A 27525-nucleotide genomic window follows, 5' to 3' on the forward strand; every position below is an offset into this window, starting at 1 on the left:
ACTTAGCATTTCCATGAGGAGAGCGAAAGTTTTGTTTTTATTTGTCCCCAGAGAGCATAGCTACACTTTTAATTTTTTTATGCTTTGGGATTAAGCTGGCCATCGGGAAAAAGCAGACATCTCAGTTTTGTGTCCCTATTGGGCTGATTCACAGAATCTCAGGATCATGTACCAGTTCCGAAGGGAGTACTTTGAGGAGCAGCTCACTACTGTGAATGGGTCTTACCACGTAGTCAAAGCCTTGAAAAGTGGTGTCGTGGTGATAAATGCATCCCTGACTTCTGTCGTCTACCAGGTAGGAATTAAAAGGACAGTCTTTGAAGCCCCCAGTACTGGTGAGGCTCAGCTGACTTACTGATGTACAGGGAGACACATGGTCTGTCGCACCCGCCTTTCATAAACTTGAAGAGGAACTGACGACCAGTACCCTCGGTCGCTCGTACCCATGCAGAGTCTCTGTTGCCGTCTTTGTTAGTGCTCACGACTGCATCTGTGCTCGTTGGTGGACATACCATTTGAGGTTCTTTAAAAAATTATTTCATGTGTGCGTTTCCATGTGTTGTCAGGCTTACGTAGAGTACTTTTAGTCTGAAGATCCAAAGGGTTAATACGTCAGTTTATTTAGCCGCGCCACCAATACTGAACTTTCTACGCTTCCATTGTTTCACTCTTGTAAATGCCATAACTGAGTTTCTTTGTGTAATTTTTTTCTTTTGGTTAATTTTCATATGGCATAATGCCAAAAATGGAATTACTGGGTAAAAGGATAAAGTATGAATCTGTTTCTACTGTTTCTAAAATGCATGAATTTCTGGTTTTGTTTTTTTTTTTATTTGTGTGAGAAAGAGAGAGCACAAGCAGGGGGAGTGGCAGGCAGAGGGAGAAGCAGGCTCTCCACCGAACAAGGAGCCTGATGCCGGACTCGATCCCAGGACCCTGGGATCAGGACCTGAGCCACAGGCAGATAGTTAGAAGATTGAGCCCCCCAGGCATCCCAAGTTTCTGGTTTTTAATAGCCTGCCATTTCCTACACTGCCTTTTCCCGTGGGTCTTTTCATCTGGCGGTTTAAGATAGACCCGGGGGCGGTCCTTGGCTCTTCGTTCCCGCCACCTGCTACATCTAGTACAGTACTGAACGCCGTGTCAGTCTCCGCGTCTCTCAGACCCATTTCTTAGTAACCCCACAGTGTCTTTTTTTTTTTTTTTTGAAGATTTTATTTATTTGAGAGACAGAGAGAGAGAGAGAGAACATTGAGCAGGCTGAGGGGCAGAGAGAGCAGCAGATTTCCTGCTGAGCAGGGACCCCAGCGCGGGCTCAATCCCAGGACCATGGGATCATGACCTGACCTGAAGGCAGATGCTTAACCAACTGAGTCACCCAGGAGCCCCGAGAAATGAACAGATTTCTATACGTTGATTTTGTATTCTGCAACTTTACTGAATTCATTTATTAATTTTGGCAGTTTTTTGGTGGAATCTTTTTGAGTTTTGTGTATATAGTATCATGTCATCTGCAAATAGTGGAAGTTTTACTTCTTCCTTACCAATTTTTTAAAAAATATTTATTTATTTGACAGAGAGAGAGAGATCACAAGCAGGCAGAGAAGCAGGCAGAGAGAGGGGGGGAAGCAGGCTCGCTGCCGAGCAGAGAGTCTGATGCAGGGCTCGATCCCAGGACTCTGGGATCATGACCTGAGCCGAAGGCAGAGGCTTTAACCCACTGAGCCACCCAGGCGCCCCCTTCCTTACCAATTTTGATGCCTTTTCTTTCTTTTTAAAAAATTTTTTTTAAGATTTTATTTATTTACTTGAAAGAAAGAGAGAGTGAATGAGAGAGAATGAGAGGAGAGAGGTCAGAGGGAGAAGCAGTCTCCTGGGTGAGCCGGGAGCCCGATGCGGGACTCAGTCCTGGGACTCCAGGATCATGACCTGAGCCAAAGGCAGTCACTTAATCAACTGAGTCACCCAGGTGCCCCTGATGCCTTTTTTTTTTTTTTAAAGATTTTATTTATTTGACAGACAGAGATCACAAGCAGGCAGAGAGGCAGGCAGAGAGAGAGGAGGAAGCAGGCTCCCCACTTAGCAGAGAGCCGGATGCGGGGCTCGATCCCAGGACCCCAAGATCATGACCTGAGCCAAAGGCAGAGGCTTTAACCCACTGAGCCGCCCAGGCACCCCACCCCTGATGCATTTTTTTTGTTGTTGTTGTCGTCTGATTACTGTGGTACTACTACTAGTACTACGTTGAATAAAAGTGGTGAGAGGGGTAGCTCAGATGGTTAAGTGTCTGCTTTGGCTCAGATCATGATCCTAGGGTCCTGGGATTGAGCCCTGTATTGGGCTCCTTGCTCAGCTGAGAACCAGCTTCTCCTTCTCCCTCTGCCATTTCCCCTGATGATGATCTCTTGCTTGTGTTCTCTCTCTCTCTCAGACAATTAAAACCTTAAAAAAAAAAAAAAAAAGCGGTGAGCGTAGACATCCTGGTCTTGTTCCTGACCTTAGGGGAAAAGTTCTGTTTTCCCCCACTAAAGATGATGTTAGCTGTGGGTTTTTCATAAACAGCCTTTATTATGTTGAGGTATATTCCCTCTAAACCCACTTTGTTGAGGGTTTTTATCATGAATGGATGTTGTACTTTTCACATGCTTTTTCTGCGTCTATTGAAACAATCATATAGTGTTTTTTTTTAAGATGTTATGTATTCATTTGAGAGAGAGTTGTGAGTGGGGGAGGGACAGAAGGAGAGGGTGAATACTTAAGCAGACTCCCCACTGAACATGGGGCCTGACGTGGGGCTCAGTCATACAACCCTGAAATCATGACCTGAGCTGAAACGAAGAGTCAGACACGTAACTGACTGAGCCACCTGGGCACTCCTCATGATAGGACCGTTTACTTACTTCGTTTATAGAAAGAAACTGGTTGAGTAATTCATTAGCACACCATTTGCTGATGCTTTGAATATGAATGGGTTATAATAACAGTCCTTATAAAATCTATTTTGTTCCTTTTTTTCCCCATTCTTATAGAATAAAAATATTCAGCCTATAAAATTTCCAATCATACATCAGCAAGAAGTGAATATATATTTTCCCATCAAGCTTACACCCGACTTTCTGGCATTTCCTCATCATCCTATGGGAATATTATATCGGTATAAAGTGCAGGTATGGTGTCCTATTATATGAGAATTTACAAAGAGATAAGTCAGTTTCTCTGTCAATTTAGTTTATTGAAGTTTGGTTAATGTTAATTTTTATTTCTCTCTGATCCTAATAATATAATTCAGTTCCTGGTGATAACAAAGTCATGTTCTTGAATGCTGCCGTAATAAGACTTGCTGTACTTTCTGTCTCTCTTCCCTGTATCCTTTACTTGGGACTTTTGTAAGGTTTTTGTCAAGCTCCCCTGTGCTCTTTTTAACATTTTGTGATACTTCCAATTACATAACGTCCTTTTAGTTTCTCTTACTCATTTAGCTACTTTACTATAGCATCACAGCTTTTTTTTTTTTCCTTTAAAGATTATTTATTTATTTATTTGGCAGAGAGAGACACAGAGACAGAGGGAACACAAGCAGGGCAAGTGGGAGAGGGAGAAGCAAGCCTCTGGCCAAGCAGGGAGCCCAATGCAGGCCTTGATCCCAGGACCCCAGGACCCCAGGACCCTGACCTGCCGAAGGCAGACGCTCAATGATTGAGTCCCCCAGGCACCCAGCTTCTTTTTTAAAAAAAGATTTACTTATTTATTTGACAGACAGAGATCACAAGCAGGCAGAGAGGCAGGCAGAGAGAGAGAGGGAAGCAGGCTGCCTGCTGAGCAAGGACTCCCCCCACCCCCCATGCGGGGTTTGATCCTAGAACCCTGGGATCATGACCTGAACCGAAGGCAGCGGCTAACCCACTGAGCCACCCAGGCGCCCCTACCTTCTTTTTTTTTCTTGAAGTTTTACTTATTTAAGTAATCTGTACACCCCACGTGGGGCTCAAATGCATGACCCTGAGATGAAGAGTCACAGGCTCTTCCGACTGAGCCGACCAGATGCCCCAGCAGCACAGCCTCTTGATATGTCCATAAATCATTTGTTATATATTTTTATTTATTTTTAAGATTTTATTTATTTATTTGAGAGAGACAGAGCATGAGCTGAGAGAGGGAGAAGCTGACTCCCTGCTGGGCAGGGAGCCCGATGTGGGGCTCAATCCCAGGACCCCGGGATCATGACCTGAGCCGAAGGCAGACACTTCACTGACTGAGCCACCCAGGCGCCCTATTTATTTCTGACTTCTTATTTCACCAGATTTTACATCTTTACCTAAATTCCATTTTCCTCCTTTGGCAGTTAAACATAAAGTTATATTTTTTCACAGGTAGAGGGTGGCAGTGGCAGCTTCACTTGGATCTCTTCCAATGAGACGGTAGCCATGGTGACCACTAAAGGAGTGGTGACTGCAGGTCAGGTCAGAGGAAACAGTACTGTTTTGGCCCGAGATGTACAAAATCCCTTTCGATATGGAGAAATTAAGGTAAACAACTCTCCAAAGAGCCTTATTATCATACCCTGAGGCGCTGCTGTCTTTTTTTTTTTTTTTTTTTTTGCTGCTGTCTTAATTTAAGTACAGAACATGTTTAAAAGTCTTTCTAGTCCAAATTGGGTATTTGAAAATGATACTTAAATTCATTCTGGAAGTACAACTTAAATATTTCTGGACCTGGGTTGAATCCTGCTTCACTTAATAGCAAGTTTCTGAATGGGTGTTTTTGTTTCCTTGTCTCTAAAATGGGAATAATGATAGTATCTACTTTAAAGTGTTATTGTCAGAAGAAAATGAGATAATGTTTTACCTCATTGCTTGGAATATATTCAATACTTAATATTATCTATTTTTGTTACTGTGTTTTGTCATTATTATATATATATGACCTTCATAGTAACATTATTTCTGGTCTCATATTTGTTTGTCAATCTTGTTTCTAAAAGATTGAAAACACTTTTCAGTGTATTATACAACCACATTACTGTTTTTTCCCCACTTCTAATATATGTTTATGTATGTTGTTGTTCCCTGAAAAACTTCGTGTTTTGTTCAGTGAACATGTACTGAGTACCCTTAAGACGTATCCCACCGTGCCGGGTATCATAAGACATTTAAACAAACATAACATACATGTCTACTTTAAAGAATCTAAATTATTTTTTTTAAGATTTTATTTATTTATTTGACAGAGAGAGACACAGCAGGAGAGGGAACAGAAGCAGGGGGGAGAAGGGGAAGGAGAAGCAGGCTTCTCGCCAAGCGGAGAGCCCGATGCAGGGCTCCATCCTAGGACCCTGGGATCATGACTCGAGTGGAAGGCAGACGCCTAACGATTGAGCCACCCAGGCGCCCCTAAAGAATCTAAATTCTAATAGGAGGATCTAGTCACATGAAGTTAAATAACACTTTAAGGAAATGATATGAGTTATTTTAAAGCAGTATATGATTGAGAGCTACTTAAATTGTATAATAAAAGTACTATTAGTTTATAAAATAAATATCATTGTAGATATGACTAGTCAGAGACTATTATGAAGAGATGAGAACTTGAACACGACTTTGAAGGACAGAACAAAACTAAGACCTAATGGTCAATGTCAAACTGCTAATTTTTTTTTTTAAGATTTTATTTATTTATTTGACAAAGAGAGATCACAAGTAGATGGAGAGGCAGGCAGAGAGAGAGAGAGAGAGAGAGAAGCAGGCTTCCTGCTGAGCAGAGAGCCCCATGCGGAACTCGATCCCAGGACCCTGAGATCATGACCTCAGCCGAAGGCAGCGGCTTAACCCACTGAGCCACCCAGGCGCCTGAAACTGCTAATTTTTTAATAAAGTTTTATCAGAACACAACCGACCTCATTCATTTATATATAGACACTTTCGAGACACAATTACACAGTGGGGGGTTGCCACAGAAACCATGTGGTCCCCAAAGCCTAAAATATCTGCTATCTAGCCTTTTCCATAAAACATTTGCTGATCCCCTACTGTAGACAGTGGGGAGGCAACACAGGTTTTTCAGGTTAATAATATGATAAAACTTGTGTTTAGAAAGTATATAATTATTTTTTCCATCTGACAACTTAAGATTTTATTCATTTATTTGTTCGAGAACACAAGCAAGGGGGAGAGGCAGGCAGAGGCAGAGGGAGAAGCAGGCTCTTCACTGAGTGGGAGCCCAGCACGGGACTCTGGGATCATGACCTGAGCCAAAGGCAGACACTCAACTGACTCAGCCACCCAGGCGCCCCAAACATAACTTTCTTGAAAGATTAATTTCTTTTCTCTCCAGATATATGTCCTAAAACTGAACAAAATGGAGCTGTTACCGTTTCATGCTGATGTGGAGATCGGCCAGATTATAGAAATCCCCATTGCAATGTACCATGTAAATAAGGAGCACAAAGATGTCATTGTGTTCACAGACTGCTCTCATTTATTGTTGGATCTGAACATGGATAAGCAAGGAGTCTTTACTCTTCTCAAGGAAGGTAAGAGTCAGCCTTTTATTTTCTCCTTTCCTCGTCATTGAATGAGAGAACCAATCATCAATTCAGGAAGTACAAATTATAGTCTAAATTCACACATTACCTTTCTTTACAGTGCTTTTAAAAATTCTGTCTACTGCCTCATTATAATGTAATTTAGAAACAAAAGCCCACCAGTTGATGGGGCGCCTGGGTGCCTCAGTGGGTTAAGCCTCTCTGTTTGGCTCGGGTCATGATATTGGCATCCTGGGATCAAGCCCTGCATTGGGCTCTCTGCTTGGCAGGAAGCCTGCTTCTCCCTCTCCCTCTCCCCCCTGCTTCTGTTCTCTTTCTTGTTGTGTCTCTCTCTGTCAAATAAATAAATAAAATCTTAAAAAAAACACAACAACCCAGCAATTGAATAACATGTTCAGAGAAGTGTTGTGGCTATTGCTTTAGCTTGTATGAAGGTTTGGAGCTCTTTTCCTCTTTCTTTAAATATTTCATACCTCTTTCTAGGATGGATATGGGACCATTCTTTTTTTTTTTTTTAATTTACTTATTGGAGAGACAGAGATCACAAGTAGGCAGAGAGAGTGGAGGAAGCAGGCTTCCCGAAGAGCAGAGAGCCCGATGCGGGGCTCGATCCCAGGACCCCGGGATCATGACCTAAGCCGAAGGCAGAGGCTTTAATCCACTGAGCCACCCAGGTACCCCAATATAGTACCATTCTTAAATTTGTTCAAAAAGAGTATCTTTTTCTAATAAAAGGAGAGTGTGAACAAGCTATCCCTAAAGACCAACATCATTTCCTGTGACTGAATAGCATGTGAGACCCTGACTACTGTTGTTCTTTAGTAGTAACAGCAGCAGCAGTAGATAATCTTCCCTCAGGCTTTGCTATTTGCTATGCTCTGTTCTGAAGACTCCTCATGTATTAGCTCTTTTAATTCTCACAATGCGGGCGCCTGGGTGGCTCAGTGGGTTAAAGCCTCTGCCTTCGGCTCAGGTCATGACCCCAGGGTTCTGAGATCGAGCAGAGAGCCTGCTTCCTCCTCTCTCTCTGCCTCCTTGTGATTTCTCTCTGTAAAATAAATAAAATAGTTAAAAAAAAATTCTCACAATGCACCTATAGTTTGGACTTCTGCCTTGCCCCTGCTAAGTAATACCTCTGTCCTCTTCTCAGTTCTCAAGGTGTGTCTCCTAATTTTTAGGCCCTCACTATCTCTCATCTAAAATATAACAGGATCCTCTTAACTGTTGCTCACCTTTGATAATCTGTGGCTACAAAATGGGCCTTCATGAAACTCATCCTTTTTTTTTTTTAAGATTTTATTTATTTGGGTGCCTGAGTGGTTCAGTCTTTAAGCGGCTGCCTTCAGCTCAGGTCATGATCCCGGGGGCCTGGGATCAAGCCTCACATCGGGCTCTCTGCTCAGCAGGAAGCATGCTTCTCCCTCTCCCTCTACCCCTGCTTGTACACTCTCTCTCTCTCTCTCTGTCTCTCTCTGTGTCAAATAAATAAATAAAATCTTAAAAGAAAAGGTTTTGTTTATTTATTTGACAGAGAGAGAGAGAGCACAAGTGGGAGTGTGGCAGGTGAGAAGCAAGTTCCCTACTGAGCAAGGAAAGGAGCCTGATGCAGGACGTGATCCCATACACTTCACCACTGAGCTACCCAGGATCCCTGAAGCTCACTTTCAGTATTACATTTCGGCTCAAAAAATGTGAGAGGTTTTTCCATTGCCAGTGGAATAGAGCTGAAATCCTTTTAGTTTAATGTTCAAGGTCTCTACAAGATAACACAATTTACTTTTCATAAAAAAAATACTACTTTAGGGGCACCTGGGTTGCTCAGTGGGTTAAGCCTCTGCCTTCAGCTCAGGTCATGATCTCAGGGTCCTGGGATCGAGCCCCGCATCGGGCTCTCTGCTCAGCAGGGAGCCTGCTTCCTCCTCTCTCTCTGCCTGCCTCTCTGCCTACTTGTGATCTCTCTCTGTCAAATTAATTAATTAATTAATTAATTAATTAAGGCAAAAGAAACAAAAGCGAAAATGAACTTTTGGGACTTCCTCAAATTCAAAAGCTTCTGCACAGCAAAGAAAACAGTCAAAAAAACAAAGAGGCAACCCACGGAATGGGAGAAGATATTTGCAAATGGCAGTACAGACAAAAGGTTGATATCCAGGATCTATAATGAACTCCTCAAACTCAATACACACAAAACAGACAATCATATCAAAAAATGGGCAGAAGATATGAACAGATACTTCTCCAATGAAGACATACAAAGGGCTATCAGACACATGAAAAAATGTTCATCATCACTAACCATCAGGGAGATTCAAATTAAAACCACATTGAGATACCACCTTATGCCAGTTAGAATGGTCAAAATTAACAAGACAGGAAACAACATGTGTTGGAGGGGATGTGGAGAAAGGAGAACCCTCTTCCACTGTTGGTGGGAATGCAAATTGGTGCAGCCACTTTGGAGAACAGTGTGGAGATTCCTCAAAAAATTAAAAATAGAGCTTCCCTATGACCCTGCCATTGCACTCCTGGGTATTTACCCCAAAGATACAGATGTAGTGAAAAGAAGGGCCATCTGCACCCCAATGTTCATAGCAAAATGGCCACGGTTGTCAAACTGTGGAAAGAACCAAGATGCCCTTCAATGGACGAATGGATAAGGAAGATGTGGTTCATATACACTATGGAGTATGATGCCTCCATCAGAAAGGACGAATACCCAACTTTTGTAGCAACATGGACGGGACTGGAAGAGATGATGCTGAGTGAAATAAGTCAAGCAGTGAGAGTCAATTATCATATGCTTTCACTTATTTGTGGAGCATAACAAATAGCATGGAGGACATGGGGAGTTAGAGAGGAGAAGGGAGTTGGGGGAAATTGGAAGGGGACGTGAACCATGAGAGACTATGGACTCTGAAAAACAATCTGAGGGGTTTGAAGTGGCGGGGAGGTGGGAGGTCGGGGTACAAGGTGGTGGGTATTAGAGAGGGCACGGATTGCATGGAGCACTGGGTATGGTGAAAAAATAAGGAATACTGTTATGCTGAAAATAAATAAAAAATTAAAAAAATTTTTTTTAAAGTACTACTTCATACTTTGACTTCCTTCATATATGGCTCCAGCTAAACAAACTATTTAAGTTAAAATTTCCCGTGTAGTCCTTCATATACTCACATGTATCGTGTTTATATTTCTGTCTTTGCTTAGTCATCAGTCTGACATACTGTCTTCTCTAGATCTACATCTTCCTTGATCCCCGACTAGAAGTAATCATTCTGTTTTCTAGATCTCTATACTGCTTCTCATGTTTTACTAATCCCTTAATTTATGTAAATGTTCAGTCGCCCCTTCCAAACTATAGATGCCTCGAAGTTAGGATCTTTGCTCATATTTGTATCTTCACTGAACATGAAATTGTGTCGTACACGGTATATATCTGTTACTAGAAGGAACAGGTTTTTATATCAATTTGACATAAACAACGGGAGCCTAGTAGTTAGTGTGCGAGATCAAGATTTTCTTTTTTAAGATTTTTTTTTTTAAGATTTTCTTTATTTATTTGATTGACAGTTCATAAGCAGGCAGAGAGAGAGGAGGAAGCAGGCTCCCCGCCTAGCAGAGAGCACGATGCGGGGCTTGATCCCAGGACCCTGGGATCATGACCTGAGCCGAAGGCAGAGGCTTTAACCCACTGAGCCACTCAGGAGCCCCTCTTTTTTAAGATTTTATTTATTTATTTATTTATTTGACAGGGAGATACACGGCAAGAGAGGGAACACAAGCAGGGGAAGTGGGAGATGGAAAAGCAGGCTTCCCGCGGCCAAGCAGGCAGCCCAGTGTGGGGCTGGATCCCAGGACCCTAGGATCATGACCTGAGCCAAAGGCAGACGCTTAATGACTGAGCCACCCAGGCGCCCCAAAATGTTTTTTAATGTATTAAAATTCTTATATTTCTGTAGACTGATCCCCTTGAGAACTGACTGCTTGTTATCCTAATGAAGTCTTTTTTTTTTTTTTTTTTTTTTTGCAGGTATTCAAAGACCTGGGCCAACACACTGTTCTAGTATACATATAGCAGCCAAGTCTCTAGGCCATACCCTGGTAACAGTGAGTGTGACTGAGTCTGAGGAGTACTTGGAGAGCAGTGCCACATTTGCTGCTTATGAACCCCTAAAGGTGAGACATTTCATGGTAAGGGATTGACATATCTTTTCATGGAATCCACTGTGTCCACGTCAGAGGCTTCCCAGCTCTCTGTGATGTCTATTAAAGATCAGTTATATTTGTGTTCTCTTTATGGACAGCTCTGTCATCAAATCAGTATCAGGTGTCAGGGAGTTTATGCCCTCATGTTTCTGCCACAGGAATATCTTTAAGCTGTATCAGCGAGTTTAGATATTCCCCTGGATTTCTTCTTTTTTCTTGAAATATAAAATATGGATAGTAAAGTATGTAAAGCACACTAATCCTAAGGTACTATTTGAATTTTTACCTGTGTGTATATCCCTGTAAACACAACCCTGAATAAGATATTGAGTATTAGTATGGCCTCTTTTGAAGAACTCTGAAAGAAAACTTTATTCAGAGAGGGACATTAGTTATTTTTAACCTTCATACTTAAGAATTTTCAGCACAACTATCATTATTTAGGGCCCTACAGATCGGTCCATGATAACTGGGACACTATGACAGATGGCGTTTCAAAACAAAAGTAGAGCCTTTTGTTTTGCTTTCATATTTGAAAACTCCAGGAGCTAAAACTGATGTCTACAAGTTCTTGCTAATAGATACTGATAAATCCTGAGTCAGTGTTTCTTGGGATAAGGAGGCACCCCTAGGGGGAAAAATTAACACTAACGAAAGAAGCAAGGTAAGTTGATTTTAAAATTTGCATTTTAAGTTGGCCTTATTACACATTATGTAGCAGAAGTATTAAGCATACCGTTCAAGCACATTTCATTTGTTCTCAGTGGATGAATGATCTTAGTTGCCTAATTAAGTGAAAGTACTTGGCTGTGGCTCCTTGTTGTTTTATTGGGTTTTTTATTTCATGATTAGTCCGAACATTATTTTGTATTGTGTGTCCACAGATCAGATTTCCCCTGGACAAAAACCGCCCCTAAAGGAAAGGAAGTAAAATGATGATTTTCCTTTTCTTTGTAGTGCTTTGGTCATATAATTTTCCCTTTACCTGCTTAAAAGAATATGTGTTTTCCATCTTTCTTATCAATATCGTGTTTCAGTACGTGGTATAGCTCTCAATTTGTCCTTTTACATATCAGTCCAATTCAGTTGATCTGGTTAATTTTGGACTATGTATCTAGGAAAAGGGAATAATCTCTGTCTTGCTTTCTCAGGGAGGCCTTCTGTGAAACTTCTAATTCTGTTTCTCCTACTAGAGGCCTGTGTGGCGCACTGTACTATGCCTTTTGGTGATGCCCATCATGCTCTTTATCTACTTCAAATCTGTCTTTCCCAAACCATGAGCTCCACTGTGACGCAAGATCTTATTTGACTTTTTATTACTATATCCCCAATGGGCCATCAGTGAATAGTTGTTGAATTGAATTATATGTACATTATTTAAGAGAATACTGCCATTAGACATAGGAATGTTTAATTTTTTTTAAAAAGATTTTATTTATTTATTTGACAGAGAGAGAGATCACAAGTAGGCAGAGAAGCAGGCAGAGAGAGAGGAGGAAGCAGGCTCCCTGCTGAGCAGAGAGCCTGATGCGGGGCCTCGATCCCAGGACCCTGGGATCATGACCCGAGCCGAAGGCAGAGGCTTTAACCCACTGAGCCACCCAGGCACCCCGGAATGTTTAATTTTAATAGCATTCAATAATAAATATGATTGACTAGTTCAGGAAAGAAATACTGGCATGATTTGTTTATATTTTTAATGATTGCTTAACTCTATACTTCATTTTACAACTTAGTCACTGTTGTAGATAGACACCGTGTGCCACATGAAAATAACCTATAATTTTATAATACTTTATTTTCTGAAGACAAGTTTGCTCATCTATAATAGGATCCAAGTTCTCTGTGTACTGGAGTGAATAATTCCAGTCTTGACTCCACCTCTTAGGTGGAAGTTCTTTGAGAAATGGAGTGAAGTATATAGATGTATTATTTTATTTTTTTTAAAGATTTTATTTATTTATTTGACAGACAGAGATCACAAGTAGGCAGAGAGGCAGGCAGAGAGAGGAAGGGAAGCAGGCTCCCTGCTGAGCAGAGAGCCCGATGTGGTGCTCAACCCCAGGACCCTGAGATCATGACCTGAGCTGAAGTCAGAGGCTTAACCCACTAAGCCATCCAGGCACCCTATATTATTTTATATTTTTTGGACAAAAGTTCTTTGCTAACTTAATAAAATACCATTTAATGGATAAATTCTTAGAAACATGCAATCTTCCTGGGGCACCTGGGTAGCTCAGTCACTTAATTGTCTTACTCTTGATTTTGGCTCAGGTCATGATCTCAGGGTTGTGAGATTAAACCTCATGTCAGGCTCTGAGTTCAGTGGGGAGTCTGCTTGAGATTTTCTCTCTACCTCACCCCCACCCCCTTCTTTCTAAAATAAATGAACCTTTTTTTTTTTTTTTTTGGTTTGTTTGTTTGTTTAAATAAGGAGACATACAATCTTCTAGAACTGAATTAGGAAGAAATAGAAAATCTGAACAGAGTGATTGCTCCTAATGAAATTGAATTGGTAATCAAAAAATTGCCAGCAAACAAAAGTCCAGGGCCAGATGGATTCAGAGGTGAATTCTACCAAACATATAAAGAAGAGTTAATAGCTCTTCTCCTCAAACTATCCCCCAAAAATAGAAAAGGAAGGAAAGCTTCCAAATATATCCTATAAGGCCAGCATTATCTGATACCAAAACTAGACTAAGACACCGTGAAGAAAGAAGACTAAGGTCAATATTACTGATGAGCATAACTGCAGGTCTCCAGTGAAATATTAGCACACCACACACAACAGTATATTGAAAGAATCATTCACCACATTCAAGTGAGATTATTCCAGGAAAGCAAGGATGGTTCACAAATCAATCAATGTATTCACAAATCAATCAACATAATAAGGACCATATATGATAAAGCTACAGCTAATCTCATACTCAATCATGAAAAACTGAGAGCTTTTCCTCTAAGATCTGAGAAAGACAAGGATGCCACTCTTACTACTTTCATTCAACATAGTATTAGAAGTCCTAGCTATAGCAATCAGACAAGAAAAAGAAACAAGAGGCTTCCGTATTGGTATAAAAGTTCAAACTGTCACTTTTTGCAGATGACCTGATACTACACATAGGAAATCCTAAAGACACCCCCAAAAATACTAGAAGTAATAAATGAATTAGTAAGGTTGCAGGATACAAAATTAATACCCAGAAATTGGTGATATTTCTATACACTAATAATGAGGTAGCAGAAAGAGAAATTAAGAAAATAACACCATTTACAATTACACCAGAAAGAATAAAATACCTAGGAATAAATTTAACCAAGGAGGTAAAATACCTGTACTCTGAAAACCATAAAACACTGATGAAAGAAATTAAAGATGACACAAACAAATGGAGAGATACTCCATGCTGATGGATTAGAAAAATTAATATTGTTAAAATGCTCATATTAGCCAAAGCAATCTATAGATTCAACACAATCCATACCAAGATGCCAACAGCGTTTTTCACAAAACCAGAACAAATAATACTAAAATTTGTATGGGACCACAAAAGACCCCAAATAGCCAAAGTCATCCTCAAAGAGAAGAACAAAGCTTGGGTGTATCACAATCCCACATTTCAAGATATGCTATGGGGCGCCTGGGTGGCTCAGTGGGTTAAAGCCTCTGCTTTCAGCTCAGGTCATGATCCCAGGGTCTTGGGATCGAGCCCTGCATCAATCATGATCTCTGGTCAGCAGGGAGCCTGCTGCTTCCCCTCTCTCTCTGCCTGCCTCTCTGCCTAATTGTGAGCTCTAGCTGTCAAATAAATAAAATCTTAAAAAAAAAAAGATACGCTACAAAGCTGTAGTAATCAAAACAGTATGGTACTGACATAAAAATGGACACATCAATAAATGGAACAGACTGGAGATCCCAAAAATAAACCCATGATTATACGGCCAATCAATCTTCAATGAAGGAAGCAAGAATATCCAGTGGGGAAAGGACAGTCTCTTTAATAGATGGTGCTGGGAAGTCTGGACAGTCGCCTGCAAAGAACGAAACTGGACCACTGTCTAACACCATATACAGAAATAAACACAAAATGGATTAAAGACCTAAATGGGAGACCTTAAACCATAAAAATCATAGAAAGAGCCTAGGCAGTAATTTCTCTGACATCAGCCATTGACATCGAACATTTTTCTAGATGTCTCCTGAGCAAGGTGAACAAAAGCAAAAGCCAACTATTGGACTACATCAAAATAAAGACCTTTTGTACCGTGAGGGAAACTACCCACAAAAGCAAAGGTAATCTATGGAATGGGAGAAGATATTTGCAAAGATGTATCTGTTGAGGGGTTAATGTCTAAAATATATAAAGCACTTACACACCTCAACACTAAAAAAACCTTAAGTTTTTAAAAAATGGACAGAGAACCTGAAGAGACATTTTTCCAAAGAAAACATACAAATGGCCAACAGACACACAAAAAGATGTTCAAGATCACTCAGCATCAGGGAAATGGAAATCAAAACCACAGTGAGACATCACCTCACACCTGTCAGAACGGTTGCATTAAAAAAGAGAAGAAACAGCAAGTCTTAGAGAGAAGGTGGAGAAAAAGGGACCCTCATGCACTGTTGATGGGAATATAAATTGGTGCAGCCACACTGGAAGACAGTATTGAAGGTCCTCATAAAACTAAAAATAGAACTATCTTATGATCCAGTAATTCCACTACTGGGTATTTAGCCAAAGAAAATGAAGACACTAAGAAGATGTACGTGCCCTTGTATTTGTTGGAACTTATTTACAATAGTCAAGATATGGAAGCAACCAAGCTGTCCATCAGAAGATGAGTGGATAAGGAAAATGCGATGCATATGTACGCACAAACACAGAGGAATATTACACAGCCACAAAAAAGAGCTCATACCATTGTGCCAACATAGATAGACCTAGAGGGTATTATGAGAAGTGAAATAAGTCAGACTGAGAAAGACAAATGATTCTGTACAATTTCACTCATATGTGGTATCTAAAAAACAAAACAAATAAATTTTAAAAAAGTACAATCAGTCCTATCAATGCAGAGAACAAACTGATGGTTGCCAGATTGGTGCAGGTGGATAGACAAAATGGGTGAAAAGGAGTGGGAGATACAGTCTTCTAGTTATGGAGTGAATAAGTCATGGGAATAAAAGTCACTGTGTAGGGAACATGGTGGTACTGTACTAGTGTGGTATAGGAACAGATGGTAGCTCTACTTCTGAGCACAGCATAACGAGATGTTGAGTCTCTGTTGTACATGTGACACTAATATAACATTGTGTGTCAGCTATACTCAGATTTTAAAAAGTAAAATATCCATTTTTTAAAAAAAATTTATTTATTTATTTGACAGAGATCACAAGTAGGCAGAGAGGCAGGCAGAGAGAGAGAGAGAGAGAGAGGAGGAAGCAGGCTCCCTGCTAAGCAGAGAGCCCTATGCGGGGCTCGATCCCAGGACCCTGGGATCATGACCTGAGCCGAAGGCAGAGGCCTTAACCCACTGAGCCACCCAGGCGCCCCTAAAATATCCATTTAAAATGTTTATACAGCCCCTTGTACCTTTTATGTGCCCAACATTGTACTAAATCCAGTAAGGAAGAGACATTCTCTCTTTTTTTTTTTTTTTTATATGCATTTTTTGAAGATTTTATTTATTTACTTGAGAGGGAGAGGGAGAGAGAACACAAGCAGGCAGCTGCAGGGAGAGGGAGAAACAGACTCTCCACTGAGCCAGGAGCCCGATGTGGGGCTCGATTCTAGGACCCCAGGATCATGACCCGAGTCAAAGGCAGATGCCCAACCGTCTGAGCCACCCAGGTGCCCCAGACATTCTCTTAAAAGTTAGGTAGAAGATGCTTTCTTCTCTGAATAATTTTATATAACTAGAAAGCATAAGAAGTATTATTACACTCAAATGTGAAACATTGGACATATTCAAACAGCATTAGGAGATGAACTAGTGTACAAATGAATAGTAGAGATGAGTATTGTAAGAATTCTGAGGATGTGGAAATGGTTGTGGTCTGGAATGTTTTGATATTAATGGGTGAGGTGACACACAAGTCAGGCCTGAACAATAGGTAGGGTCTGATTGAATACAGAGGTTGAGAAGCATCAAGTGAGAGGCATCGTGTACATGTCTCCTGATTTGGGAGTTCAGTCTAATGTCATTGTCAGCAATCAACTAGTTTTCACTTTACACACTGTTGAGTTCCATGACCAATCAAGGGTTTCTTTGAATGTCATCAGGCTGTAAACCCTGTAGAGGTGGCTTTGGTGACGTGGCAGTCTGTGAAGGAAATGGTGTTTGAAGGGGGGCCCCGTCCATGGATCTTGGAGCCCTCCCGATTCTTTCTGGAGTTGAGCATGGAGAAAACAGAGAAAATTGAATTAACACAAGTCCGGCTGCCAGCTAAGAGAAAACAGAACCAGTACATCTACCGGGTCTTGTGCCTGGATTTGGGGGAACAAGTAAGTAGGAAAAAAATCTTTTTCTAACATTGCTTTTAGCAGTAAGACCTCGAGTCTTTTTTGCTTCTAGCCATTCCTTTTCAGATTCTAATAGATTTCATTTAGAGACTGGGTAGGAAAATTCTTTTTTTTCTTCCAAATTTTTGTTTAAATTCTAGTTAGTTAAAACAGGAAAATTCTGGTTTTTTATTAGATCTGTGCAGATAAGATAGTAAGTGTGTTGCCCTTTATCAGTTGAATTAGTTTTATTATTTTAGAAGCAGTGATGGATGCACACACAGCTGTGCCCGCTTCTGTCAAACCAGTAACAAAGGTTTGCAGTTTCACTAGGGTTGAGAATTCAGTGTATGACTCTGTAACCAGCCACAAAAAATCGATGTATAATTTTAACTTAAAAAGAACTGAGCTTCTTTCTAACATCTCTTGTGAACTTTGCTGTGTATGCGGCTGGAGGTCGGCCGTGTCAGAGCAGAGTCCTCCCCCGGCCGAGCCCTCTTGCCTTTGTCTTCACATTCTGTCCATTTGGTGCTTCCAGCAGAGAAATGTTGAAACACAAAATAGTTTTTCCACTTTTTACCAACTGATAACAAAAGGTTTGGTGGAGAAAAAGGCTGAAGTAATTGGCCAGAACTGAAATTTTTAAAAGATTTTATTTATTTATTGGACAGAGAAACAGTGAGAGAGGGAACACAAGCAGGGGGCGTGGGAGAGGGAGAAGCAGGCTTCCCGCCGAGCAGGGAGCCCGATGCGGGCTGATCCCAGGACCCTGGGACCATGACCTGTGCCGAAGGCAGACAATTTACAATTGACCCAGCCAGGTGCCCCTCAGAATTAGATTTTTTAATATTCTCTTTGTTTATAAATCCCCATAATACCCTTGTTTCTCTTAGCCACATGATTCAGAACTATGATGATTACAGTGTCCAAAGGGATCCGGTACCGCAGTCTGAATAATTCTGACACCTGTAGATTGGAACAACTGCCATCAATTATCTACCCACAGTTGCCTCTTGCTCTGCTGTTTCTTTAAAGGCTCTGACATTCCGAATTGGAAATCACCCAGGTGTGCTGAACCCCAGTCCAGCTGTGGAGGCCGTGCAGGTGCACTTCATATGTGCCCACCCTGCCAGCATGTCCGTGACCCCAGTCTACAAAGTGCCAGCTGGTGCCCAGCCGTGCCCTCTGCCACAGCACAACAAACAGTTGGTGAGTTGGTGTGTTTCCGCCTAACTTGATACTTTTGCCTTCCATGCCTTTACTTAGAGAAAGTAAAGCTTTTGTCTTATTAAAGTGAAGGAAATATTTGTTATTCTTTTTCTGACAGTGTCTGTAAAGAGTTAATTAAACTAGTTAGAATTGGCTACACTTAGTGACACTTAGTTTGCTTACTGTACATAGGGACATAGCTTGTAATTGTGGCACTAAACAATGAAGATGTCTCTAAACTTCCAGATAGTTTGGGTAGTATCTTTCCCTACCAGATCTTTTATTGTCATTATTGGTAATTAATAGAATTTATCTCTTCTCTACCATGAAGAGTAATGATAAGCAATAATGTAACTAGTAGGGATTGAGGAATAAATGAGTTTTCTAACCTAAAAACTAGAACAACAGACTGTATACTAAATGAGATCGACTTTAATTACAACCATAGGAGAATCGAAGTCCTTTCTTAGCCTATGCAGAACAGAACGATCAATTGTTCCTATTTTACAGATGGGAGAGTCTTGAGACTCCTAGAGATTGAGTAATTTCTCCAAAGGCATAAAGCTAGAAAATAGCATATCCTGTTCAACTCCAAAGCACATGTTATTGATTTTATACTATTCTTTTTACTATAAAAGAAGAAGAATATGAGATGCTACAGGTTAGGGACTCTTTTTTTTTTTCAGAACTAAATTCCATAGGAAATATTATTTGAAGTTTATAAGTGATGTACTCTTTTTTAGATTTTTTACTTTTTAAAAAAGATTTTGTTTATTTATTTGAGAGAGAGAGAGATCACAAGTAGGCTGAGAGGCAGGCGGGGGGGGGGGGGAGCAGGCTCCCCACTGAGCAGAGAGCCCGAGGCGGGGCTTGATCCTGGGACCCTGAGATCATGACCTGAGCTGAAGGCAAAGGCTTAACCCACTGAGCCACCCAGGTGCCCCGATGTGCTCTTTTTAAAAATATGTGTTTAGGGCACCTGAGTGGCTCAGTGGGTTAAGAGACTGCCTTCGGCTCAGGTCATGAACCTGGAGTCCCAGGATCGAGTCCCACATCAGGCTCCCTGCTCAGCAGGGAGTCTGCTTCTCTCTCTGACCCTCTCCCCTCTCATGCTCACTTTCTCTCTCATGTAAATAAATAAAATGTTTAAAAAAAAAAAAAAGATGTGTTTAGTTCAGAGAGAGAGAGAGAGAGCATGGGGGGAGAGGCAGAGGAGGAGGGAGAGAGAAACCCAAGTGGACTCAGAGCTGTGTGTGGACCCCGGCACCATCCCACAGCCCTGAGATCAGACATGAGCCAAAACCAAGAGTCTGACACTCAAAGGACTGCACCATGCAGGTACCCTATAAATGATTTGCTTTTTAAAAAAGCATTTAGGGAGCACCTGGGTGGCTCAGTCATGAAGCATCTACACCTTCCACTCAGGTCATGACCCCAGGGTCTTGGGATTGAGCCCTGCATCAGCCTGTCTGCTTAGCAGGAAACCTCCTTCTCCCTCTCCCACTCCCCCTGCTTGTGTTCTCTGTCTCTGTCTCTCTGTCAAATAAATAAATAAAATCTTAAAAAAAAACCCACGTAGATGGAGCAGAATAAAAGTTATCCATGTATTTGTCATTCAGTGTCACTTTTTTCAATTGAAATAATTTATAGAAAATTTGTAAGAACAGGGTGCCCCTGGGTGGCTCAGTTGGTTGAGCGTCTGACTCTTGGTTTTTGCTCAGGTCTGATCTCAGGGTCCTGGGATTGAGCCCCGCATCAGGCGCCGCGCTCGGTGAGGAGTCTGTTTGACTTCCTCTCCCTCTGCCCCTCCCCCTAGCTTATGTGCTCTCTTTCTCTCAAATAGATAAATAACATCTTTAAAAAAAATAGAAAATTTGTAAGAAATTTTTTTCTTGGAGCCATTTAGGAGTAATTTACAGACATACTTCCCCATACTTTAGAATTTATTTCTTTTATAAAAATAATTAAGTACAACTTATATACTGTAAAATTCACCCTTTTAAAAGTGTACAAGTAAGGGGCACCTGGGTGGCTCAGTCAGTTAAGCATCTGCCTTCAGCTCAGGTCATGATCCCAGGGTCCTGGGATCGAGCCCGGCATCTGGGACCCTGCTTCTCTCTTTCCCTCTACACACACTGTTACTCTCTCTCTCCCTCGCTCTCTCACAAATAAATAAATATAATCTTTATAAAGAAATAGCATACGAATAAGTGTTTTGCAGCCAACTCCAACTGGTCCAACTCCAGAATACTTTCATTTCCCCAAAAAGAAATGCACAGTCACTCCCCATCCCCCCACCCCAGTCCCTAGAAACCACCATCTGTCTCTCTGGATTTGCCTCTTCCATATGTTTCATATAAATGGAATCCTATTATATGTGGATGCACCCTTTTTTGGTCAATTTTTTAAAACTTATTTTTTTAATGTTTTCTTTCTTTCTTTTTTTTAAAGGTTTTATTTATTTACTTGACAGAGATCACAAGTAGTCAGAGAGGCAGACAGAGAGAGAGGAGGAAGCAGGCTCCCCGCTGAGCAGAGAGTCCGATGCGGGTCTCAATCCCAGGACCCCGAGATCATGACCTGAGCTGAAGGCAGAGGCTTAACCCACTGAGCCACCCAGGTGCCCCTTTGATGTCATATCTAAGAAATTATTACTTAATCCAAGGGCACAGATATTTATACCTGTGACTTCTCTTTATAGTTTTTAGGCCTTACATTTAGGCCTAGTCCATTTTGAGTTAAATTTTGTTTGTGGTATGAGGTTGGAGTGTACCTTCATTCTTGTGCATGGTGATAATCCACTTAATCCAGCATCATTTGTTAAAAAGGTTATTCGTAACCTTTTTAACAAGGTTAAATTGTCTTGGGCTCTTTAAAAAAGAATCTGTTAACCTTGGGACGCCTTTAAAATCTTTGTAGTACGTTTTGAAATTGGGAAGTGTGTGTTCTTCAATTATGTTCTTCATTTTCAAGATTGTTTTGGCTGGGGGCGCCTGGGTGGCTCAGTGGGTTAAGCCTCTGCCTTCAGCTCAGGTCATGATCTCAGGGTCCTGGGATCGAGCCCCGCATCGGGTTCTCTGCTCGGCGGGGAGCCTGCTTCCTCCTCTCTCTCTGCCTGCCTCTCTGCCTGCCTCTGATCTCCCTCTGTCAAATAAATAGATAAAATCTTAAAAAAAAAAAAAAAAAGATTGTTTTGGCTGTTCTTTTTTTTTTTTTTTTAGATTTATTTGAGGCACCTGGGTGGCTCAGTCAGTAAGCATCTGCCTTCAGCTGTAGTCATGACCCCAGGGTCCTAGGATTGAGCCCTGCATGGGCCTCCCTGCTCAGCGGAGAACCTGCTTCTCCCTCTCCCTCTGCCATTCCCCTGCTTGTGGCTCTCTCTATCTCTCCGTCAAATAAATAAATAAAATCTTTAAAAAAAAAAGTCTTTAGGGCGCCTGGGTGGCTCAGTGGGTTAAGCCGCTGCCTTCGGCTCAGGTCATGATCTCAGGGTCCTGGGATCGAGTCCCGTGTCGGGCTCTCTGCTCAGCAGGGAGCCTGCTTCCTCCTCTCTCTCTCTGCCTGCCTCTCTGCCTGCTTGTGATCTCTGTCTGTCAAATAAATAAATAAATCTTTAAAAAAAAAAAAAAAGTCTTTAAAAGATTTATTTATTTATTTTTAGAGAGAGTGACCGAGCATGAGTAGGAGGAGGGGCTAAGGGAGAGGGAAACAAGCAGACTCCTTGCCAATCAGGAAGCTCAATACGGGGCTCCATCCCAGGATCTCAAGATCATGACTTACACTGAATACAAGAGTCGGTCACTCCACCAACTGAGCCACTCAGGTGCCCTGTCTTGGCTATTTTGAGTCCCTTGCATTTCTAAATGAATTTTAGAATCATCTTGTCAATTTCGGGGGAAAAAAAAAGCAGGGATTTTGACAGAGATTAGATTGAATCTCTAGATCAATTTGGGGAGTATTACCATCTTAATAATATGGTCCTCTGATTTATAACCATGGGATATCTTTCCATTTATTTAGGGCTTCTTTAATTTTTTTCAACAGTGTTTTATAGTTTAGAATCTACAAGCACTCCTTTTGTTAGATTTATTCCTAAATATTTTCTATAGCGAATTTCCTTGGGAGAAGGCTTCTGGTCTATAACCATTAAATTTGATATTGGCTGTGGGTTTTTCTGAAGATGCCCTTTATAGGTTGAGGAAGTTTCCTTTTATTTTTATTTTTTTAAGATTTTATTTATTCATTTGAGTGAGAGAGCATAGCAGGGAGAGAGGCAGAGGGAGTGGGAGAAGCAGATTCCCTGCTGGGCTGGAAGCCCAATGTGGGGCTCAATCCCAGGACCTGAAGATCATGACCTGAGCCGAAAGCAGACGCCCAACCATCTGACCAACATAGGCGCCATGGGGAAGTTTCCTTTTTAGTTTTTTGAATGTTTTTATTATGAAATAGAAATGCATTTTTGTTAAATATTCTTTCTGCATCTGCTGAGATGATCATACATTTTTCCCTTTATTCTATCAAGATGATGTGTTACACTGATTGATTTTTCATATGTTGAACCAACCTTGCATTCCTGAAATAAAACCCCCTTGGTCATGACGTATGAACCTTTTTATATATTCCTGGATTCTGTTTGCTAGTATTTTGTTAGTTTTTTTACATCTATATTCATACAAGATTTTGTGGTTTTACTTTTTTTTTTTTTTTTTAAAGATTTTATTTATTTACTTGAGAGAGAGACAGTGAGAGAGAGCATGAACGAGGAGAAGGTCAGAGAGAGAAGCAGACTCCCCATGGAGCTGGGAGCCGGATGCGGGACTCGATCCCGGGACTCCAGGATCATGACCTGAGCCGAAGGCAGTCGTCCAACCAACTGAGCCACCCAGGCGTCCCTGTGGTTTTACTTTTTTGTAGTGTCTTTGGTTTGGTCTTAGAATAATACTAGCCTTTGAGAATGAGTTGGGAAGTACTGACTTCCTCTTCTAGTTTTTGGAAGAGCTTATGAAGGGTTGGTATTCAGTATTCTTTAAACATTTGGTAGAATTCACCCATGAAACCATCAGGGCCTAGGATTTCTTTGAATGTTTATGTGTTTCTTTAGTTACTGATTCAGTCTCTTTTCTTGTTATAGGTATAGTCAGATTTTTTATTTTTTCTTGAGTCATTTGTATATAGAGTTTTCCCATTTCGTTTAGGTTATCTAATTTGTAGGCTTAAACAGTTGTTCACAGTAACCCTATGTAACCTTTTTTTTAAATTTCTTTAAGGATAGTACTAATGTCCCTTCTTTCATTTCTGATTTTAGTAAACTGAGTCTTTCTTAATCATTCAGCTAAAGGCTGGTCAGTATTGTTGATCTTTTCAAAGGATCAATTTTTAGTTTGGTTAATTTTTTTTTTTTTTTTTTACAGACAGAGATCACAAGTAGGCAGAGACACAGGCAGAGAGGCAGGCAGAGAGGAGGAAGCAGGCTCCCCGCCGAGCAGAGAGCCCGATGTGGGGCTCGATCCCAGGACCCCGAGATCATGACCTGAGCTGAAGGCAGAGGCTTTAACCCACTGAGCCACCCAGGCGCCCCTAGTTTGGTTAATTTTTTTCTTTTGTTTTTCTATATTTATTTTGCTGTATTCATTATTGTTTCCTTCCTTCTGCTTGGTTTGAATTTAGCTTCTCTATTTTTTCTAGTTTCTCAAAGTGGAAGTTTATGTTATTGATTCGAGATTCTTCTTCTTTTTTTTTAATTTTTAAAGATTTTTTTAAAGATTTTATTTATTTTTAAAGATTTTTTTAAATATTTTATTTATTTATCTGACAGGGAGATCACAAGTAGACAGAGAGGCAGGCAGAGAGAGAGGGGAAAGCAGGCTTCCTGCTGAGTAGGGAGCCCAATGTGGGGCTCCATCCCAGGACCCTGAGATCATGACCTGAGCCGAAGGCAGGAGCTTTAACCCACTGAACCACCCAGGCACCCTGAGATTCTTCTTTTTTAATATAGATATTTGCAGTTATGTTTTCCACTAAGCATTGCTTTTACTGAATCCCCTAAGTTCTGATATGTTGAGTTTTATTTTCATTTGTCTCAGCATGTTTTCTAATTTACCTTTGATTTCTTCTTTGACCCATTGCTTATTTAGGAGTGTGTTTATTTTCCACCCATCTATGAATATCTCAAATTTCCTTCTGTGTTGATTTCTTTTTTTTTTCCTTAAAGATATTATTTATGTGACAGAGAGAGATCAGAAGTAGGCAGAGCAGCAGGCAGAGAGAGACAGGGAAGCAGGCTCCCTGCTGAGCAGAGAGCCCAATGTGGGGCTCGATCCCAGGACCCTGAGATCATGACCTGAGCCGAAGGCAGAGGCTTAACCCACTGAGCCACCCAGGCGCCCCCTTCTGTGTTGATTTCTAATTCCATTGTGATTAGAAAACATACTTTATGATTGAAATCCTTTTGAATTTATATATAAATATTATATGGACCTTATATAAATATATTTGTTTATAAAATGTATTCAGGCTTGTTTTGTGGCTATACGTAGGGCCTCTCTTGGAGGACATTTCATGTGCACTTGAGAAGAGTATATTCTGTTGTTGGGTGTGGAGTTCTATAAAACACCACATGTCTAGTAGGTCTCTGGTATTCAAGGCTCCTGTTTCCTTGTTGATCTTCTTTCTGGTTCTCTCCATCATTGAGAAAGGAACTGGAATCTCTGACTGTTATTGTTGGATTGTCTCTTTCTCCCTTAAATTCTCTCAGATTTGCTTCATGCATTTTGGGGCTCTGTTATTAGGTATATCCGCATTTATAACTATTAAATCTTTTTGGTATATTGACCTTTTGCAACACCACAATGCAATGCTGACACTTCCTGGAGTTGGCTCCAACTCTGCACTTTTAAGTGTACAGTTCCCAGCAGAACTGCCCTCCCTTCAGATGCCAGCTGCAGGTTCAGGGATCACAGGCCACCCGCATTTCTAACCAACTTGCTATAAATTTGAGGATTCCTATAATCTCTTCCGGTTCAGTAATGTGTCAGAATGACTCGCAGGTACAGCTTTATTATAAAGGATACAGATCGGGACCAGTGAGAGGAAGAGACATAACGGGAGGTCTCAGGGGGACCCAGATCTGGAGTCTCTTCCCATGGAATCAGGTTTGTGGGCAACACACCATGTGCAATACACTGACATGTTCACCAACCAGGAAGCTCTAGAATCTGTATGGGGCTTTATTACATAGATATGCTTAAGTCGTTGACCACGTGCTTGAACGTACTCCAGCTCCCCTTTCCTCCGTGAAAGCTGGGTTGGTAGCACCTGGCTCAGCCCCATCGCTCTGGTCGCATGGTCGGTTATCCTGGCCCGACCAGTCACATGGTCGCATGGTCGGCTGTCCTGGCCCGACCGGTGCCCGGCCTGAGTCATTTCAGTGTAAACCCAGGTGCAATCTATGAAGCCCACCATGAATAAAGGATACATTCCTACTGCTCAGGAAATTCCAAGTGCTTAGGGGTTAATTCTCAGACACTGAGGACAAAGGGCAGACAATTTCTTTATTAAACAACATTCTTTTATCACTCTGCCTCTAGTCCTTCGTTGTCTCTAGGGACAATTTTTGTCTTAAAGTTCATGTTTTTCTCATCCTGCTCTCTCTTGGTAACTGTACAGTATATCTTTGTTTTTTTTTTAACTTTGTATTTTTTTACTCTTTGGTCTTTGAATCTAAAGTGTTTGTCTTGTCACAGCATGAAGTTGGATCATAGATTTACCTTTCATGTAATTACTGAATTAGGGTGCATTCACCCCTCTCGTTTTGCTATTTATCATATGCCCTTTTTGTTCCTCTTTTTCTTCACTTCCTTTTGTGTTAAATAAATATTTCTAGGGGCGCCTGGGTGGCTCAGTGGGTTAAGCCACTGCCTTCGGCTCGGGTCATGATCTCAGGGTCCTGGGATCGAGCCCCACATCGGGCTCTCTGCTCAGCATGGAGCCTGCTTCCTCCTCTCTCTCTGCCTGCCTCTCTGCCTACTTGTGATCTCTGTCTGTCAAATAATTAAATAAAATCTTTAAAAATAAATAAATAAATATTTCTAGTGTAACATTTTACTTCTCTTATCCTTTCATTTGCTATTTTACTTTGAATTATTTTATTAGTTATTACTCTAGGGAATACAATTAACATCTTAACATTTGACAGTCCAGTTTGGAATAATACTGACTTAATTTCAGTAGTGTACAAAACCTTTGTTCCTATTAAACTCCATTTCCTTCCCTTTCTTTGTGCTGTTAGTGTCATAATCTTTATTCATGCATGCTCCTCAAACAGATTTACAATTAATGCTTTATCCATTTGTCTTTAAAATCAGACAGGAGGGGCGCCTGGGTGGCTCAGTGGGTTAAGCCGCTGCCTTCGGCTCAGGTCATGATCTCAGAGTCCTGGGATCGAGTCCCGCATCGGGCTCTCTGCTCAGCAGAGAGCCTGCTTTCCTCTCTCTGCCTGCCTCTCCGCCTACTTGTGATTTCTCTCTGTCAAATAAATAAATAAAATCTTTAAAAAAATAAAAAATAAAATAAAATCAGACAGGAAAAAAAAAAAGAATTACAAACAAAAGTCATGTATGCTGTCTCTCATATTTACGTATGTAGTTATCTTTATCAGGCTCTTTATTCATTCCTTCATGGGGATTCAGGTTACTGTCTAATGACCTTTCATTTCAGCCTGAAGGAGCCCCTTTTCTTTCTCATAGGGCAGGTTTACTAGCAACAAATCCTCTCTGGTTTTGTTATATCTACGATTATCTTAATTTCTCCTATATTTTAAAAGATTTTATTAATTTATTTGAGAGAGAGCAAGAGAACACAGAGGGAGAAGCAGACTCCGCACTGAGCAGAGAGCCCGATGCGGGACTCGATCCCAGGAGGCTGGGATCATGACCCGAGCTGAAGGCAGACACTTAACTGACTGACCCCCCACCAGGTTCCTGCTCCTTTGTTTTGGAAGGATTATTGTGCTCAATATAGGACTCTTCATTGGCAGTCTTTTTCTCTCATCACATCTTCCATGGT

General features: G+C 41.1%; 1 protein-coding gene across 10 annotated transcripts in view; it reads left to right on the forward strand.

Moving 5' to 3' along the window:
* Positions 1-27525, forward strand: part of NUP210L (nucleoporin 210 like) — an 86109-nt gene that overhangs the window by 21504 nt on the left and 37080 nt on the right. For all 10 annotated transcript variants that reach the window (XR_014304090.1, XM_082703463.1, XM_082703466.1 and 7 more), the window contains 7 exons: positions 155-295; positions 3030-3167; positions 4371-4526; positions 6331-6529; positions 10572-10717; positions 17035-17256; positions 18289-18462. Coding sequence is in view for 9 of the 10 variants with exons in the window: in XM_082703463.1 (XP_082559589.1) it covers positions 155-295; positions 3030-3167; positions 4371-4526; positions 6331-6529; positions 10572-10717; positions 17035-17256; positions 18289-18462 (1176 nt within the window). In the remaining variant the exon portion in view is untranslated. The remainder of the gene's footprint in view (positions 1-154; positions 296-3029; positions 3168-4370; positions 4527-6330; positions 6530-10571; positions 10718-17034; positions 17257-18288; positions 18463-27525) is intronic.

The sequence above is a fragment of the Mustela nivalis genome (assembly GCF_964662115.1).
Source record: "Mustela nivalis genome assembly, chromosome: 16".
Lineage (NCBI taxonomy): Eukaryota > Metazoa > Chordata > Mammalia > Carnivora > Mustelidae > Mustela > Mustela nivalis.